Source organism: Heterocephalus glaber, unplaced genomic scaffold, assembly GCF_053883595.1.
Source record: "Heterocephalus glaber isolate CG9 unplaced genomic scaffold, H.glaber_assembly_v1.0 deba00001538, whole genome shotgun sequence".
In the NCBI taxonomy this organism is placed as follows: domain Eukaryota; kingdom Metazoa; phylum Chordata; class Mammalia; order Rodentia; family Bathyergidae; genus Heterocephalus; species Heterocephalus glaber.
Window position 1 is genome coordinate 6,190,572 of NW_028258333.1, and position 16,182 is coordinate 6,206,753.

Genomic DNA, 16,182 nt, shown 5'->3' on the forward strand with positions numbered 1-16,182 from the left:
ACTGAGGTACCACAGTAATCCAAATGTCTACCAACTGATGTCAAAGCAAATTGTGGTATATCCAGAAATGGAATATTATTCGGCCGTGAAAAGGAATGGAATGCCAATAAGAGTTACAACATGGGTGAATACAGAAGTCATTATGCTAAGTGAAAGAAGCCAGACATAGCTACAGTCACATGGTTCCACTGGTAGGGAATATGTAGGAGGGTGGATCCACAGAGAGATGAAGAGGACTGTGGCTGCCAGGAGGTGGAGGAGAAGAAAAAGAGGAGTGACTGCTTAGCACTTGTAGGTTTTCTCTCAGGGTGATAAAAACAGTCTGGGGACTGGGGATTTAGCTCAGTGGTTCCGCTGCCTGCCTTGCAAGTACAAGGTCCCGAGTTCGATCCCTGGTACCAAAAAAAAAAGTCTGGAACTATTGTGATGATGGTATCACAATACTGTACCTACTGTATTAAATGTCTCTGAGGTAAATTTATGTTATCTATATTTTATCACAATAAAAGTTGAGAACAAAATAAAACCCAGCTGATGCTTTTCTGGATCACTGTCTATTTTCTCTTGGTCCATTCACCACCAGCATTTTCTAGTATGGAGTTCACACCAACTACACATCCATTTTCTCAGCTTTCACCTCATCCATTAGCCTTTGAATTTGGTTTTTCACTACTGAAAACCTCCTTCTCGGGCCGGGGATTTAGCTCAGTGGTTTCTCTGCCTGCTGTGTAAGCGCAAGGACCTGAGTTCGATCCCCAGTACCAAAAAAACAAACAAACAAAAACCCTCCTTCTCTTCCATACACATAAAAGATACGGAGCGCTATTTATAAAGACATCCGCGTGAGTCATTTCTACTACTGGAACAAATACAGTTGAGCAGATCAAGCTGAAAAGAAGAAAGGCTTGTTTAGGCTCACAGCTTCAGCGACAGTCCAGTTCTGGCTGGCCCTGCCTTTGGGCCTGTGGTGAGGGTGTGTACCATGCTGGACCTGCCTGGAGGCGGAGGAAACTAATTACCTCCTGGCAGCCAGAACGTGAAAGACAAACAGGAAAGGGCTGGCACATCTCATGACGTCACTTCCCCCCGCCAGGCCCTACCTCTCAAAGGTTCCACCACCTCCAAATAGCGCCACAGACCGGTGAGCAAGCCTTCCACACATGGGGGTGTGGGGGACACTTATCCTACCCACAGCCACCTCTGAAACACTTCTAAGCACGCCAATGCCCTCCTCCACGCTCTGAGGACATGGGTGACGACCATTTCCCCGAAACCCTTTTCCTCTGGCTCTAGGCATGGCCTCTCCAGGGCTCTTCCCGATTATCCCAACCAAGTGGCTCCCTTTTCACCCCCTGTCGCCCCTCTGCCCACTGGGAGTGTTCTCCAGGCCCGTTCTCAGCCGCCTGTGCTCTGCCTTGCTGTGGTGAACCTGCCCTTCCGTGCTCTGCCATCTGGCCCTGTTTCAGGGTGCAGCTCTCCCGCCCGTCGGGTCAAGCTGTATTTCCTCCGTCACCTGGCAAACTCCCTGGGTGAGGTAAGCAAAACCCAGTCCCCGCACGTCACAGAGGATACTGCTGTCCATTCGCTCCTTATGACAGCTGTGACAAGTGACCACAACTCAGCGTCTGTAAAGCCCACAAGGACTCAGCGCACAGCTCTGCTGCTCAGAGCCCACCGGGCCTGTGGGCTCCCTCCCCTCCTTCCTGAGACTGTTTCCTTGCCTCTTCCAGCTCCAGAGCTCGCCTGCTTTCCTTGGCTTGGGCATTCTCTCCTCTACTGCCAGAGCCTGCAGCCCAGCATCTTCCCACCTTTTTGCTCTGCCTCTCTCTTAAAAAGACCCTAGGATGACGCTGGTCTACCAGGCTAATCCAGGGCCGCCTCCCATCTCAGCAGCCAACTTAACCACATCTGCACCCTCCCGGGCCGTGTAAGGTAACAGAGCAGGGGTAGAATGCGCCCAGGTTTGCTGGGAGTGACAGAGCTGACTCAGCAGTCTCCGAGCACCCCATCCCCTGAGGACCTAGGACGGTGGTCAGCGATCTCCTACACTTTCCTCACAAGCAGGGACCTCTGTCCTCCATATCTAACAGGTCAATTTATACCTGGAGACCAACAAATCACTGAGAAGTTCTCTCTCCACACAATCACTTGCAAACTCAGCCATTTTCTGGGATATTTAGTAGGAAAAGAGGGGGAAATCTACAAATCTTCACTCATTTCTGCACACCTTTTAGCCCAGCATTTGGGAGGCTGAGACAGGAGGATCACAAGTTTGAGGCCACTCTGGGCTAAATAGTGAGGTCAAGGCCAGGTACCCTAATGAGATCCTGTCTCAAACAACAGAGACAGATAGATAGAGAGATGGATGAGGGGAGGGAGAGGGAGAGAGAGGCATTTAGTAAGACAATGGATAGAAACAAGCAGTGAAGGGGACATGAACTCAAAGTGCCTTTGCCTTCTAAGACACCTCACGAATCATTAGCTTGTTTCTAAACAGCGCAGCTATTTGTCACCGATTATTAGATTCGCGCCCATGTTGCAAGTCTTCTCCCCTCCAGGTCTTTCTTGTTCTCCGATGATGATCACACATCTTTCTATCACTTCTCTCTGCCCCCATCTGTTTTTTCACTCTCCCTCCTTCTCTACTATGTGCATCCATGCACATGCGTGGCACAGGCGCAGCCCCAGGTGTAGCCTTTCCTTGGATTTTCTCTCCTAACTGGCACAACTCAACGTTTCTGCCCTGCCTGAACGCGCATGCGCTAATGCCACTCTGGAGCCCAAGGGCAGCGCTTAAGGAGCAGCCGACTCTCTCAGCGTGGACCACAGGGAGACGGCCTCCTCTCGCGCGCCCCCTAGTGGTGGCCAGCGCTGGAACACTGCTGGGTAGGCTCGGGACAGCCGCAAGGAAGCTTGCAAAAACCCCTCAGCTCTTCCTGAAATACCAGTCAGAGCCCAAGTTTCGGTGTGAATTTTACACAACCTTCCAAGCCTACAGTTTTCTCCCTTCAGAAACTGTTTACTTTATGCATCAGATATCTGCCTTTTTCCTTTTGCAGATCTTCTTTACTATCCGGTAGTCAACTCAGAAATTCACAAAAACAAGGGACCGTCTGGGTAGGAGAACAAAATACCAGACGTTTCACCAATACTGATGAAAACAGAGGGGACTGTGTTGGCTACAGTCACATGATGGAATTTTATACGGCAGCCAAAAATAAATGAGCCACAGCTACATACAGCATCGTGATTGTCCCCCCCCCCAAAAAAAATGTTGAGTGTAAGACACTGGTCCTAAAAGGCAATGGAAATATGGTACTTTTTTTTTTTTTGGACTGGGATCGAACTGAAGACCTTGCGCTTGCAAGGTAGGCGGCAGAACCACTGAGCTAAATCCCCAGCCTAATATGGTACATTTTTGAGCTGGGGAGTGCACAAGACCTTGGCTTCAATACCCAGGACTGCATAAACATGTTTTTACTTAGGGATACATATAATTTTTATTCATTTTTTTTTTTTTTAGTACCGGGGATCGAACTCAGGTCCTTGCGCTTGTGCAGCAGGCGTTGAAACCACTGAGCTAAATCCCCGGCCCTAGGATACATATAATTTAAACAGACACACATGAAGTTTTTTAAAACAAAAGGAGGAGCACAGAATTCAGGGCCACACCTGCCTCTGGCAGCAGGCTAGGAAAGGAAGGCAGAAGGCTTGGGTCCCGCTTAGAGGATGGGTCTCTCCCCTTTACCATGAGTGTAGAGTTTTACAGCGCATGAGTACATATCTCAATGCGCCACATAAAATCACTAAACATAACCAAGGGACACAGGGCGGGTATGGAGACCGTAACACAGCACTTACAGATTCATTCTTATTCAAACTGTTCAAAGACTGTAGCTTGGGGCCTAAGGACAGAGACCAGAATCTGACTGCAAATACTTATGTGAAATATTCCTGGGGTCTTCCCAGGTCCCATCTGGGCCCCGATGCCTGTCCCCGGAGGTGCCACTCAGAGCAGCCTCTAGGTCTCATGGAGGGAGATGGAAGGACTCCGATCCACTTCCGGGGCACACGACCTGACCCGAAGTTAATCATCTCTTTGCCCCAATGCTGGGAGACTTTGTTCACGTGACCCTGAGGTGAGCTAGGCCCCACCTGTAATGACACTGATTTTCCTGCCCTGGTTACTTCTCTGGGCTTCAGCTGCCTCCTCCATTTCCAATGACAGCCAGGACAATGTCCCTCCTGATATCGGAGCTGTCACTAGACAACAGCTCAGAAGCCAGAGCCCTTGGTACCTAGGTGAACTCAGTCGCCACCCTGTCACCTACTTGCTGGGACCCTCCCTCCTTCCACTGAATACCTTTGTTTCCCTTCTTCCTAAAGGCATGTTTGTCAAAGGAACAAATATACAATAAGGGTAAACAAAATTTTAAAACTTTAAGACAAATTCCCCTCTTGCAGAAATAACTACATTCATGTACTAATAACTGTGATACATTGTGCATTATATATCACTATGCTTACTTTAAATCAACAATTTTTTATAAAAATTAGCAATAAAAGAATTTTTCATATGCCTGTTCTTCTACCTACTTATAATCCCAGCACTCAGGAGGCTGAGGCAGGAGGATCACTGAGAGTGCTAGGCCAGCCTGGGCTAGACAGTGAGTTCAGTGAGTTCAAAGCCAGCCTGGACTACACGGCAAGACTCTATCATCTCAAAAACAAACAAAAACAAAACAAAAAAATAAATACATGAGCATGAGACATTTTTTTACAAAGCTCCCAAATAATTTTTTTGTAGGTACATCATTGATAGCAAGAGATAAAACACGTAATTCTCCATTCATTTTCCTCCAAAATAGCCTTAAGATCTAGTCCCTTGTTTCACATTGTCTTCCACGGGTCTCCTTTTCAAAGTACAAACTGAAAAAAATGAACACAACAAACTGGAATCCGGATGGAGAACTCGGGCCACTTTCAGAGCAACCCTAGTGAAGGGTTTTCTCCAGCCCGTGAATGGCTCCCTTCTTTGTCAGGGCGAGAAGAAAAGGGCTTTGATGCTCTACTGCGCGAGATATGACTAGAGAATTGTCCTCAATTATTATTTTTGAAAACAGGAATAAAAGGCCCATTGAGATTTGACTTGGGCAGGGACAGACTTGCAAAGTGCCATTTAGCTCCTCTGCTCACCTGGACAGCGTCAGCCCAAGATTCACCCAGGACAGCTTGGTTTCTGCACAAGGCCATAATGTCCAGGAGGTCAGAAACTGTTTTCCCCCCAGGACGATGATATTTTTGCCCCTAATCCCACCAAATATTCTCTTCACCACAAGATTTTCTTTTGGTTTGCTGGTCACAACCCTAAAAAAACACAGCTTCAAACAAAACTCCTTGTTAGCAAGGTACCAGCCTTACCTGTTCGAGGCCCAATGTTATAATGTGCAAGCTACAAGGGGACATTAAGGCAAATCAGAAAAAAGTAAAACTCAAAGCCAGCCACAGTGATGCATGCCGTCTGTCATCCCAGCACTTAGGAGGCTGAGGCAGGAGGATTGCTACAAGTTCAAGGCCAGCCTGGGCTGCATAGTGAGTTCAAGGCCAGCCTGACCTATATACTAAGACCTTGTCTCAAAAAACAGAAAGAAAAAAATCAAAACTCTAAATGCTAGTGGTTTCAGTACATAAGAGTGAGAATTATTCTTCTGGAAAAAGAGTATGTCTTTTTTTTTTTTTTGATACTGGGGATCAAACTCAGGACCTTGCGCTTGCAAGGCAGGCACCGGAACCACTGAGCTAAATCCTGGCCCAAAGAGTATGTCTTTTAGGCTATCAGCTCTTCATCTGGGAATCCACATCAGCAACAGCCTATGCAATTCCAATGTGAGCAGTGAGACAAAAATAAAAAACAGTATTCCCCCACCCAGTTCCCCCTCGAAGAGGAGACAAGTTAGTGAGTTCCAGACCACTCAGCACTTTTAATCGTAGCATAAGGTGTCGGGGGACATAAAGTCTTCTGTGTCCCTAACCTAAATGCTGTAATTCCTCCTGGGCCTACGAGCTGGGTCAAACATAGGCCTTGGACTTTACCGCTAAGGATTCCTGGGTCCTCGCCCCCAGCCCTTCACAGCACACGGGCAGCGGCCACACTCGGCTGGGCTGTGATATCCGAGCCCGTGGAACAAAAGGCCATTTCATCACACGAACTGGGCCACACCCCGCTTCTTTGGACAGTGTGAGAGAGAAAGACAGCCGAGAGAAAGGCCAGAGGGGGCTCCTGCGCCTGGCCATGCTGGGGACAGAAGCGCATGCCTCGGGGAGCACAGGAGCGCACCATGTTACTGCAGCACCCTGGAGGCTGAGGCAGGAAGATCGAAAGTTCGAGACCAGCCTGGGCAATTTAGTGACACAGTGAGGCCCTGTCTCAAATAAATAAAGCCCCAGGGATTTAGCTCAGTGGTTCCGCCACCTGCCTCCCAAGCACAAGTACCTGAGTTTAATCCCCGGTATCAACAAAAACAAAATAAAAAATAAAAAGAACTGGGGATGAAGCTCAGTGTAAAAGCCCTGGGTTCAATCCCCAGGACAAAAACCCCACAAAAGTCACAATATCTCGTAGGTCCGTGCAAGCCTTGGGAAGAGTGACACTGTTAACTCTATGCCCTTTGTTGCAAGGGTCCAAGCCAGGTACGGCCCAGGGCGGCTCCCGGGGTCGGCCACTGCCCCTCCTGGGGACAGCACCACAGGAAGCAACTGGACAGCTGAAAAGTCCACCAGACATCCCCTAGCTCTCGGCTACTATTTTCAAATTTTATAATTTTTTTGCCATGGAAAAGAATTTATTTTCTGTAAATTTGAAATTTAAAAATGATAGCTGACAACTCTCAGAAATTGAAACAATAAAATAAAGTTTTTGATAAGAATATCCCCTTTAGTCTGGGTCATAATGAACAAGCCATTAAGGTGCTAGGTAAAAAAAAAAAATTCTAAATGATTGTTCAGTGTAAGTAATAATCTAACTTTTTTACTTAAGAAAACCTGGCTATGCTGAAGACAATTTTGTGATTTTTAAAAGGAGGTATGATGGGCCAGGGGCTCAGTGGTTTCGCCACCTGCTGCGCAAGCACAAGGACCTGAGTTCGAGCCCCGTTACAAAAAGAAAAAGAGGTACAGCCGGGCATGGTGGTGCACACCTGTCATCTCAGCACTAGGGAGGCTGAGGCAGGAGGATCGCCATGAGTTTGAAGCCAGCCTGGGCTACACAGTGAGACCTTGTGTCAAGAAAAACAAAAAACAGCCACTGAAAAATCAAATTCCAAACTAATTCTCCAGGTACATAGAGAGCCTTGTGGATAACATCAGATTCAAATTTTCCAGTTCTTACTGTTGCTGGCACCACTGGAAACCAGAACCAGCTCTTCTATACTGTGCGTGGAACATCGCAAACTCGTTCAAACCTCTCTCCGTGCCCAGAGGGAGCACCCACGTGTCCTGTGTCCTTCACACTGCCACCTGCCAGCTCCAGGGAAATCCACACATTTTTTGGGGTGAGGAAGAGCCTGTGTCACCCCAGCCCGGGACAAGACACCTTTGGCACCAGGTGCAGGGCGCCGTGAGCGGATGAGGAAAGCCAGGCCGAGAAAGGCAAAGGCTGGGGGCTGGGACAAGACGGAAACCAGCCGCGCCAGTTCTAAAGGGGTTGGGGGTGAGGAGGTGGTGGCCATCTAGACCCTTGTTTAAGGGCTATTTCTGTTACCTGGCCTTCTCTGCCTCACAAGTGCCCTTCCCTTCAAAGGAAGACAAAGCTGGGTGTGGTGGTGCTCAGGCCTGTCATCCCAGCACTCGGGAGGCTGAGGCAGGAGGATCCCCACAAGTTGGAATCCAGCCTGGGCTACATAGAAAGACTCTGTCTCAAAAAAATACACATCAATGAACACAAAAGTTTACAACACATGGACTCCGAGGGACATATTGAAAGCATAGCAAGGGACAATACTCTGATCAAAATGACTATCCATACATCAGACAGAAGTTTGCATCAAAGAGCACAACTTTTTAAAAAGTCCTCTGAGACCAGGGGATTTAGCTCAGTGGTGCTGCCATCTGCCCTGCAAGCGCAAGGACCAGAGTTCGTTCCCAGGTGCCAAAAATAAATAAATAAAAGTCCTCTGAAATGACACTGGGTCACGTGGTCTCATCTTCCCCTGACCACACTTAGATAGCAAGCTTCTGTTTTGTCACCTCTCAACAGGAAACGGAGGCACAGGAAGTTAAGCCGCTCACCCCCAGCAGGCCGGCAGGCCTGTGGCAGGCGAGTCTGCGTCCCGGGCCATGGGTCAGGCCCAGACCACCTTCTAGGTACCGTCTCCAGTTCTCAATTCCCCCTCAGACTGCTCTCCTCAGAGTTTTGGTGTTTTTTCTTTTTATTTCTTTTGGTACCGGGGATCAAACTCAGGACCTTGCGCTTTCGAGGCAGGTATGGCGCTGCTGAGCTAAACCCCTGGCCCCAGATTTTTGTTGTTTGAGAAAGAGTCCTCTATGTAGCGGAGATGAAAATTTTGCCCTGGTCCTCATCTTTTGGTAACTGTCACGCCTCCCACACTCAACTAAGGACGAGTACCAAGGTACTACTGTGTGTGTGTGTGTGTGTGTGTGTGTGTGTATTTTTTTTAATATGGAACGCATCACGAATTTGTGTGTCATCCTTGCACAGGGGCCATGCTGATCTTGTCTGTTTTGTTCTGATTTTAGTATATGTGCTGCCAAAGCGAGCACTACTTTTAAGGGAAAATTGATGTTTTAAATCAAGTCTTATAAAAATTCATTTTAATAGAACTTTAATTAATTTATTTATTTTTTGGTACCGAGGAATCGAACTTGGGTCCTTGTACTTGTGAAACAGGTGGCAGAACCACTGAGCTAAATCCCCAGCCCTTAATAGGACTTTAATCCCCATGCGCTCTGTTTTTCTGCTCCTTGTCCGCGCAGCCAGTGAAGTGAGTCACGTTCCCCTGAGCAGCCAGCCTGACCCCGTGCTCCTCACTTGGAAGCAGCTCCTGCTGGCAGGGTGCATGGTGGCCAAAGGACAGGAGGTAACACCTCCCTCTGCTGAGGCAAGGAGCCAAGCAGGCTGGTCAGCGTCCGCTGCATCATCCTACCAAAGGGCCTCTGAGCCCCTCTCATTTCGTCCCAAAGTTCTCTGGACTGACCTCATGGGTAGCCGTCCAGAACATCCTAGAAAGTCCTAGGACCTAGGGAGTCTGGCCCTGTTCTCCCATGACAGCCGCACTGCTCATGTCCCCAACCCGGAGTCTGAAAGGAGATCCCAAGAGAAATGCCTTCCCGCCTTCACCTCCAAATCACAGTCACACAGGGTGAGCGGCCCAAGGCCAGGCCCAATACTGTAGCAAAGTACTGATCACTTCCTCCAGTGAGTCCCCGTTTTATCCTTGTTCTCAGGTCCACGGTATTTCTCTTTATTTTGCCCACTCTTGTAAATGGCTACAGGACTCGGGTCCTTGTCACTGAAACACGACCTTGCAGATGTATGCTGGCGCCTCCCAGCCCCCCACTGCCCCATCATGGAGGTGTGTCCCCTACCTTTCGCTGAGGCTTCTCCACAGCTGGGCACCTGCAACGGGGAGAAGCAAATGTGAGCCGGAGCTGAGGCCCTGTCCTCCCAAGGCCTCCCCGACTAGAAAGGAGCATTCCAGGCCACCAGAAGCGGGACACTTAAAAGCGTGCAGCACTAGCAACATCAATCATCTGGGGTGGACTAGCAGAGCCATGACTAACTCCAGCCATGGGTGAACTGAGATCCTGCAACATCCAAAACACATGGTTCCTGCTGCAGGGACCAGAATGTCCAAACAGGTGCTGCAGGAATTATGCGAGAGGCACAGCCGCTGAAGGAAACGTCAAGAGAGTGTTCATATTAGGAGCAGCTCTGAAGGGGAGTCCTGGCATAGAGCTGACAAAAAGGAGAATGGACGCCAAGAGTCAGGGTGCTCGCCTGTAATCACGGCACTGGAGAGGCTGAGGCAGGAGGACTGCTGTGAGTTCAAGGCCACTCTGGGCTAAATGGTGAGTTCAAGGCCAGCCTAAACTACATAGCAAGGTCCTGACTCAAAAACCGGAGAGACAGACAGACCGAGAATGGGAATATGGGTACAAGTATTTATTCTTTAGATGTTGTGAACTTATACCTAGGCTCAAATGAAGTCAACAGAAAAATATACATTCTTTGCTTTCCAAAATCTCCAGCAACTGTCTTTGTTTGACTAAATCTTAATGTAACACTCTCAGCTACCAGATTTAAGGAAGCTTAAAGTAAGAAATGACTATGAGGTTGGGCGTGGTGGTGCACGCCTATAATCTCAGCACTCAGGAGGCTGAGGCAGGAAGATCACCATGAGTCTGGGGCCAGCCTGGGCTACATGATGAGCTCAAGGGCAGCCTGAACTACACAGTAAGACACTGTCTCAAAAAAAGGAAAAAAGAACAAGAAGGAGGAGGAGGAGGAGAAAGAGGAAGAGAAGAAAGAAATAGAAGAAGGAGGAAAACGAAATGGCCATGAGGAAGTTTCTACATTTTCCCTCAAACTAAAGGTCGAAGATGTTGCCCTTAGGTTCTTCAATATCTTCTACCAAAGATCTGTGTAATAAAATCTTCTTACTTCCAGAAAAAAAAACTTTCTCAAAACTGTTTGCCGGTGGCATTCTCTAATGGCTCCAGAGCCCCGTGGAGAAATCGGGTGAGGGGCGGCAGCCTCTCTGCTTGCTCATACTATTGTTAAGAACGGGTGCAATGAATACGGCGATGGGAAGGGAAGTGGGGCACTGCAGGAGTAAGGACAGCATTCCTGCAGCAACTGACACACAGAAGGAGAAAGTCCAGCCAAAGACAGGGCCGAGCAGAAGAGTTAAATCCAGTCCCAGAGCTGAGTCAGCAACACAGGGGCCAGGCAGGGCGGGCGGAGGGTGCAGGGACCGCAGTCTTGAGACTTGGCCAGTGGTGGACGTACAGTACTTCCAAAGGCCAAGGTGAAGGAGGAGGCTGCCCAGCAGGTACTGAGAGCCAGGCCCCTGGAGAGGCAAGGAGGACTGGAGTTCACAGGCCGGGTCCCTGCTAGGTCTTCATTCCCACCTACCAGGGTGCTGAGGATATGGTGGAGAGGACAGTGTGGGTTTCCCATTCCCAGGAAGGAAGGTGTGAAAAGACAATGATTTCAAATGACCCTGGGGTCATGGGGATGATCCAGCCACAGGGCAGGAGGTGCAGATCTCACAGGGAGCCTGGGGTGGGACTGGAAGGGGTGATTACATCCACGGAGGGGGGGAGGTCAAAGACAAAGTTAAGGATGCAGGGTTAGGGTTAGAGTTAGAGGGTTAGGGTTAGAGAGTTAGGGTTAGAGCCTTAGGGTTAGGGTTAGGGTTAGAGAGTTTGGATTTTGGCTAGAGGGTTAGGGTTAGAGCCTTAGGGTTAGGGTTAGGGATGGGGTTAGGGTTAGGGTTGGAGGGTTAGGTTAGGATTAGAGTTAGAGAGTTGGGGTTATGGTTAGAAGGTTAGGGTTAGGGTTAGCGTTAGAGGCTTAGAAGTTTAGGGTTAGGGTTAGAGGGTTACAGTCAGGGTTAGATGATTAGGGTTAGTGGTTAGGGTTATCGACTGGGGTTAGCGTTATGCCTAACCACCTCACCAGCACACCTGGTTTTGACTTTGAACTTTTTAATCTTTAATGACTGCACCTGAGGGAGGATAGAATGGTTGTTCTCGCCTGTGATCTCAGCAGTGGGGACCTGAGGCAGGAAGATCACCCTTAGTTCAACATCAGCCTGGGCTACAAGAGTCAGTTCAAGGTCAGCATGGACTACATTGCCAGATTCCCTCTCCAAAAACGGTAACCAAAAAAATATTAAGAAGTTCGGATTCAACCATATAATAGTGTACATCTAGTTCACAGCATTTCATATCTTGAAAATTCGGTAAAAACATTAAAACTGAGGTGTAATTAAATTCGTGGCCTCTGAAATTTATTTTCTGAGGTCACAGAAGCGGCTGGGGCAAGCCGACCGAGCTGAGAAGGGAGCACAGCTGCCCGCCTGCCGGGCAGCCCGGTCCTCCCTTCCTTTCTGCTGCGACTGGGCCCAAGCATCTAAGGGGAGCAGCTGCTGGCTCGGATGGAAGCCCCCGAGTCACCAGGCCGCCTACAGATGTGACTTGGAGCCAGTTCTGCAGCTCCTGGGATGAGATCCTGGCAGCCGTGTGCTGTGCCGTGAAAGGATCTCTGTCCTCGGACTTTCTCCCACACAGAGCAGGCAGCAGAGCATCTCCAGGCACAGATCACAGGGCTCTGAGACTGCACAGTGAGGAATCCTGCTTTCGTCTCTGTCTTTTCATGCCCAGAAATGCTTTGTTCACAGCCATGCCACCCAGTGAAAACCTCGAGAAAGATGGGCTAGGGGGAGGATGAGGCTCCACTTGGCAGAGGGGCCAGAGTGTCTGGGTCCCCACCAGAGCCTATGAAGGCTGGCACAGGAAGTCATGGCACAAGCCTGGTGTGGTGGTGCATACTTGTGATCGATCCCAGCACTCAGGAGGCTGAGGCAGGAGGATCACTGTGAGTTCGAGGCCAGCCTGGGCAACCTAGTGAGACTGTCTCAGAAAAAGAAAGTCCTCAAACAGACCAATGGATGGGTAGCCAGAGTGTGCCGTCCTGGGTGTGTCAGCCCCGTGTCCCCTCCTGTGGCTGGCTCTATGGAAAGAGCAAGGTTGGTCCCACTTTGCGGGATCAGTAACTGCAGTGGAGGAACAGGCTGAGGGCTCTCCTCTGGGCCCTAGGACTGACCCCTCGTGTCTGTGGCTGGCTCTCCATATGGGAAGTGCAGGGGGTGCTGGGCCCCTGGGGGCCCTGGTGCACCTACCAGTGTCCGCTGATGGGAGAGGCTGAGGGAGACGTGACACAGACAGAGGAGAAGCAGTGTAGCCATGAAAGCAGAGTGCGGGTATGAGGCCACAGCCACGGGCCACTGCCAGCACCCAGCAGAAGCCGGAGGACAGGAAGGGGCCCTCCACTGGGGCTGCAGGGGGTGCGGCCTGACACCTCCGCCGCGGCACCCTGATACTAAGCAGAAGAAATGGCTGTCACGTCAAGCCCCTGGGTCCATGGTCACTTGTGACACAGCCATGGGAAGTTAACACAGTCTATGCTGTGGCTTCTCATGGGAAGAAACAGAATGGACTCGCTCAAGAAGGAGACTCTTGGGGCAGCACTCGAGAGGCGGAGGCAAGAGGGGTGCCACGAGGCCAGCCTGGGTGCAAAGGGAGACCCGAGCTGGAAAAAACGGGAGACAGGGAAGGCGGGGGGAGTTGGCTCTAGGCAGGCACCCTTTCAACCCCACCACCTCAACTTTTAAAAGGACTGAATCGGGCCGGGGATTTAGCTCAGTGGGTTCGCCGCCTGCTGTGCAAGCACAAGGACCAGAGTCCGATTCCCAGTACCAAAAAAATAATAAAAATTAAAAAAATAAAAGGACTGAATCTTCACATCTTATAAATAAGAAATCTCTTATGAAGACGGGCAGAGGCTCTGGGGGTAGGGGAAAGGGGAGTAAAAATGATGAGGATGCAGTATGTACCTATACCGGTTCCCCAAGATGAATGTCATTACTATATGTCACAATCATGTACTACTAATAAAAAATACACTCTGATGTTTGGATGATGCTCAAGCTAGAAACTACAGGGCCAGAGCCTTGCACCTGGGAGTCTCCATCTACGGGTGCACGAAATGCATTAACCAGGCAAAATATGAATATGTTCTCTGTCCAAAAAGGAATGACTCACCTCCAAAGCTGATGACATGCTAACTAACGTAAAAGAGTCTTTCAAAAAAACATTCACACAATGATCTAGATTTTTGAATTTTTGTCCATCTACACAAACTAGCTCAAATACTAGACGAGGCCTCACCAATCACAGAGGAGGTTAATTCAAATACACAATATATTTAAATTATTCAACAAAACTTTAAACAATCCTTTTAAACAATTCAAGTTCTCACTTGTAAATTGAATGTTTAAAATTAATTCACTTTTCATCAGGAACTCATTTAAAACTTTTTATTATCATTGATTTTTTTTTTGGAACCAGGGATTGAACTCAGGACCTTGCACTTGCGAGGCAGGCACTGGAACCACTGAGCTAAATCCCTGGTCCCCTACTATCATTGATTTTTAAGCCCTTCATAGCTGGTTTTTTTACTAAGGCACAGAAAATGTGTTTTCCAATAGCCCAGTTTCTTTCTTTCTTTTTTTTTTATACCGGGGACTGAACTCGGGACCTTGCACTTTCGGGGCAGGCACCAGAACCACTGAGCTAAATCTCCAGCCCTACAATAGCCCAGTTTCTTATGTCAGATGCAGTAAATATTTAACTGTTATCCTCCCTGTGAACTTAAATACCAAAATGGTATTTAACACAAGACTTAAAGCTGAGAAAGAAACCAAAACATACCAACTGTGTGCCCAGTAGCAGTAGGTATGACGACAGAACTATCAGTTATATAAATGATTACACTGAAAACAGCAGCATCAATGCCTGTAAGATCTATTACTTTGCTCCTGTCCAGAGGATTGATAGGTCAAAAGGCCTACACAAAAACCAGAAATTCAGGTCCGGGGATTTAGCTCAGTGGCGCTGCGCCTGCCTCAAAAGCACACAGTCCTGAGTTTGATCCCCAGTACTGGAACAAAAAACAAAAAACCCCCAGAAATTCAGAATATAGAATATTCAGTGCATAAAAATGGAGCTTCCTTACCTCTTGTTCGAGACAGAACCATATCCTTTATTATTTGCATAATGACACGTCCAAGAATCATGACAGAAATCAAATGATAAACTCTCCACGGAGTCAGCGCAAGGAACCTATAGCAGAAAAACAGGCAAATCAATATTTTAATGTCAGGATTGTCATCTTTAAAAAAAAAAAATTAGGTTTACTTTGGGCCGGGGATTTAGCTCAGTAGTTCCACCACCTGCCTTGCAACTACAAGGTCCCAAGTTCGATCCTTGGTACCAAAAAAAAAAATTAGGTTTACTTCCCATCCCAGAAACAAATTTTAAAAATGTATTCACTGATGATTTCCCGTTTCAGAAACCACCCCGTGACCACATGAAATTATTTAATACCAAAATGGCATCTTTTGAAAACAGCATGAAGAATCCAATTTGCTCTGTCTTTAAGATCGCTGCCTTCTTGTCCACCTGCCCACCGCCTCTCCAGAGTAAAACACACTGCAAATTCACAGACCCTGCAGGGCCTTTTATGAGCGACAGAGGAGAGGAATGGCTGGGAAGTCACCAGAAGCCTAAGCCTTCACATCAGACTAGGGGTTGACCCTCTTTTGCACAACTGGCCAAGCCAAGCACGCCAATTAACATTCACTCTGACGTAACCAGAATCTCAGAAAGGTGAACTGAAGCAGAGTGCACCTGGTGCAGGACTCCATGGAGAAGTAAAGAACACGCGTTACAGCCTTCCCCACAAGCACGGGCCGAGCTAAGGAAGCCCACGCAGTGTCTTAGGTGCCGTGTCAGAACGCAGGCAAAGAGCAAGATGCGCCCAGGAAAGAACCATAAACCCCACATCAGGCAGGATTTTATGAAAGCAGCACCAGAACTCAGCCTGGGAGGACAGATGTAATTCTGAGGAAAGCAAAGGCTGCTCCAACGGGGAGCTACAACGTGAAGAGAAGACGCATCGGTGAATCGTGAGCTGCCAGTGGCCTTCCAGGGAGTCCTGGCGGCCTCGGCAGGAAGTAAAGGCAAAAGAAGAGGGCTGGAGAATGGCAGAGCAACCGCAGGGACAGGAGGCAGCAGGTGTTGGCAGGCCTTGTGTGATACACCAGGCTGCTGGTCTTCATGCTACAGGAATGGAGAGGGAGCCAATGGTATAGGGCAGGAAAATGAAATGAGTGTGATTCTGAGGTGGGCAGATCGGAAGTTTGGCCACATAATATGCTTGAAGGAAAGAGACCCACGTAAGCTGCCCTGAGAAGCTGAAGGTACAGCCCTCCCGACAAGGGGGGACCCAGCTCCCAGCCTGGCACTAATGCCAAGCGCCTGTGCAACCAGGGCCAGAAGAATAAGCAGGCAAACAAGGTCGGTGCTTCATAAACAATG

The 16,182-nt window shown here is 48.7% G+C and overlaps 1 protein-coding gene and 1 non-coding gene across 6 annotated transcripts in view; both read right to left on the reverse strand.

Moving 5' to 3' along the window:
* Positions 1 to 16,182, reverse strand: part of Retreg1 (reticulophagy regulator 1) — a 123,773-nt gene that overhangs the window by 72,160 nt on the left and 35,431 nt on the right. For all 5 annotated transcript variants that reach the window (XM_087189437.1, XM_021258630.2, XM_087189438.1 and 2 more), the window contains 2 exons: positions 14,819 to 14,925; positions 9,604 to 9,634 (listed from right to left, as the gene is read on the reverse strand). In XM_087189437.1, coding sequence (XP_087045563.1) covers positions 9,604 to 9,634; positions 14,819 to 14,925 — 138 coding nt within the window. The remainder of the gene's footprint in view (positions 1 to 9,603; positions 9,635 to 14,818; positions 14,926 to 16,182) is intronic.
* On the reverse strand, positions 8,672 to 8,778 carry LOC147824472 (U6 spliceosomal RNA). Its single transcript, XR_015442326.1, has one exon. It is a non-coding gene; the product is annotated as a U6 spliceosomal RNA (small nuclear RNA).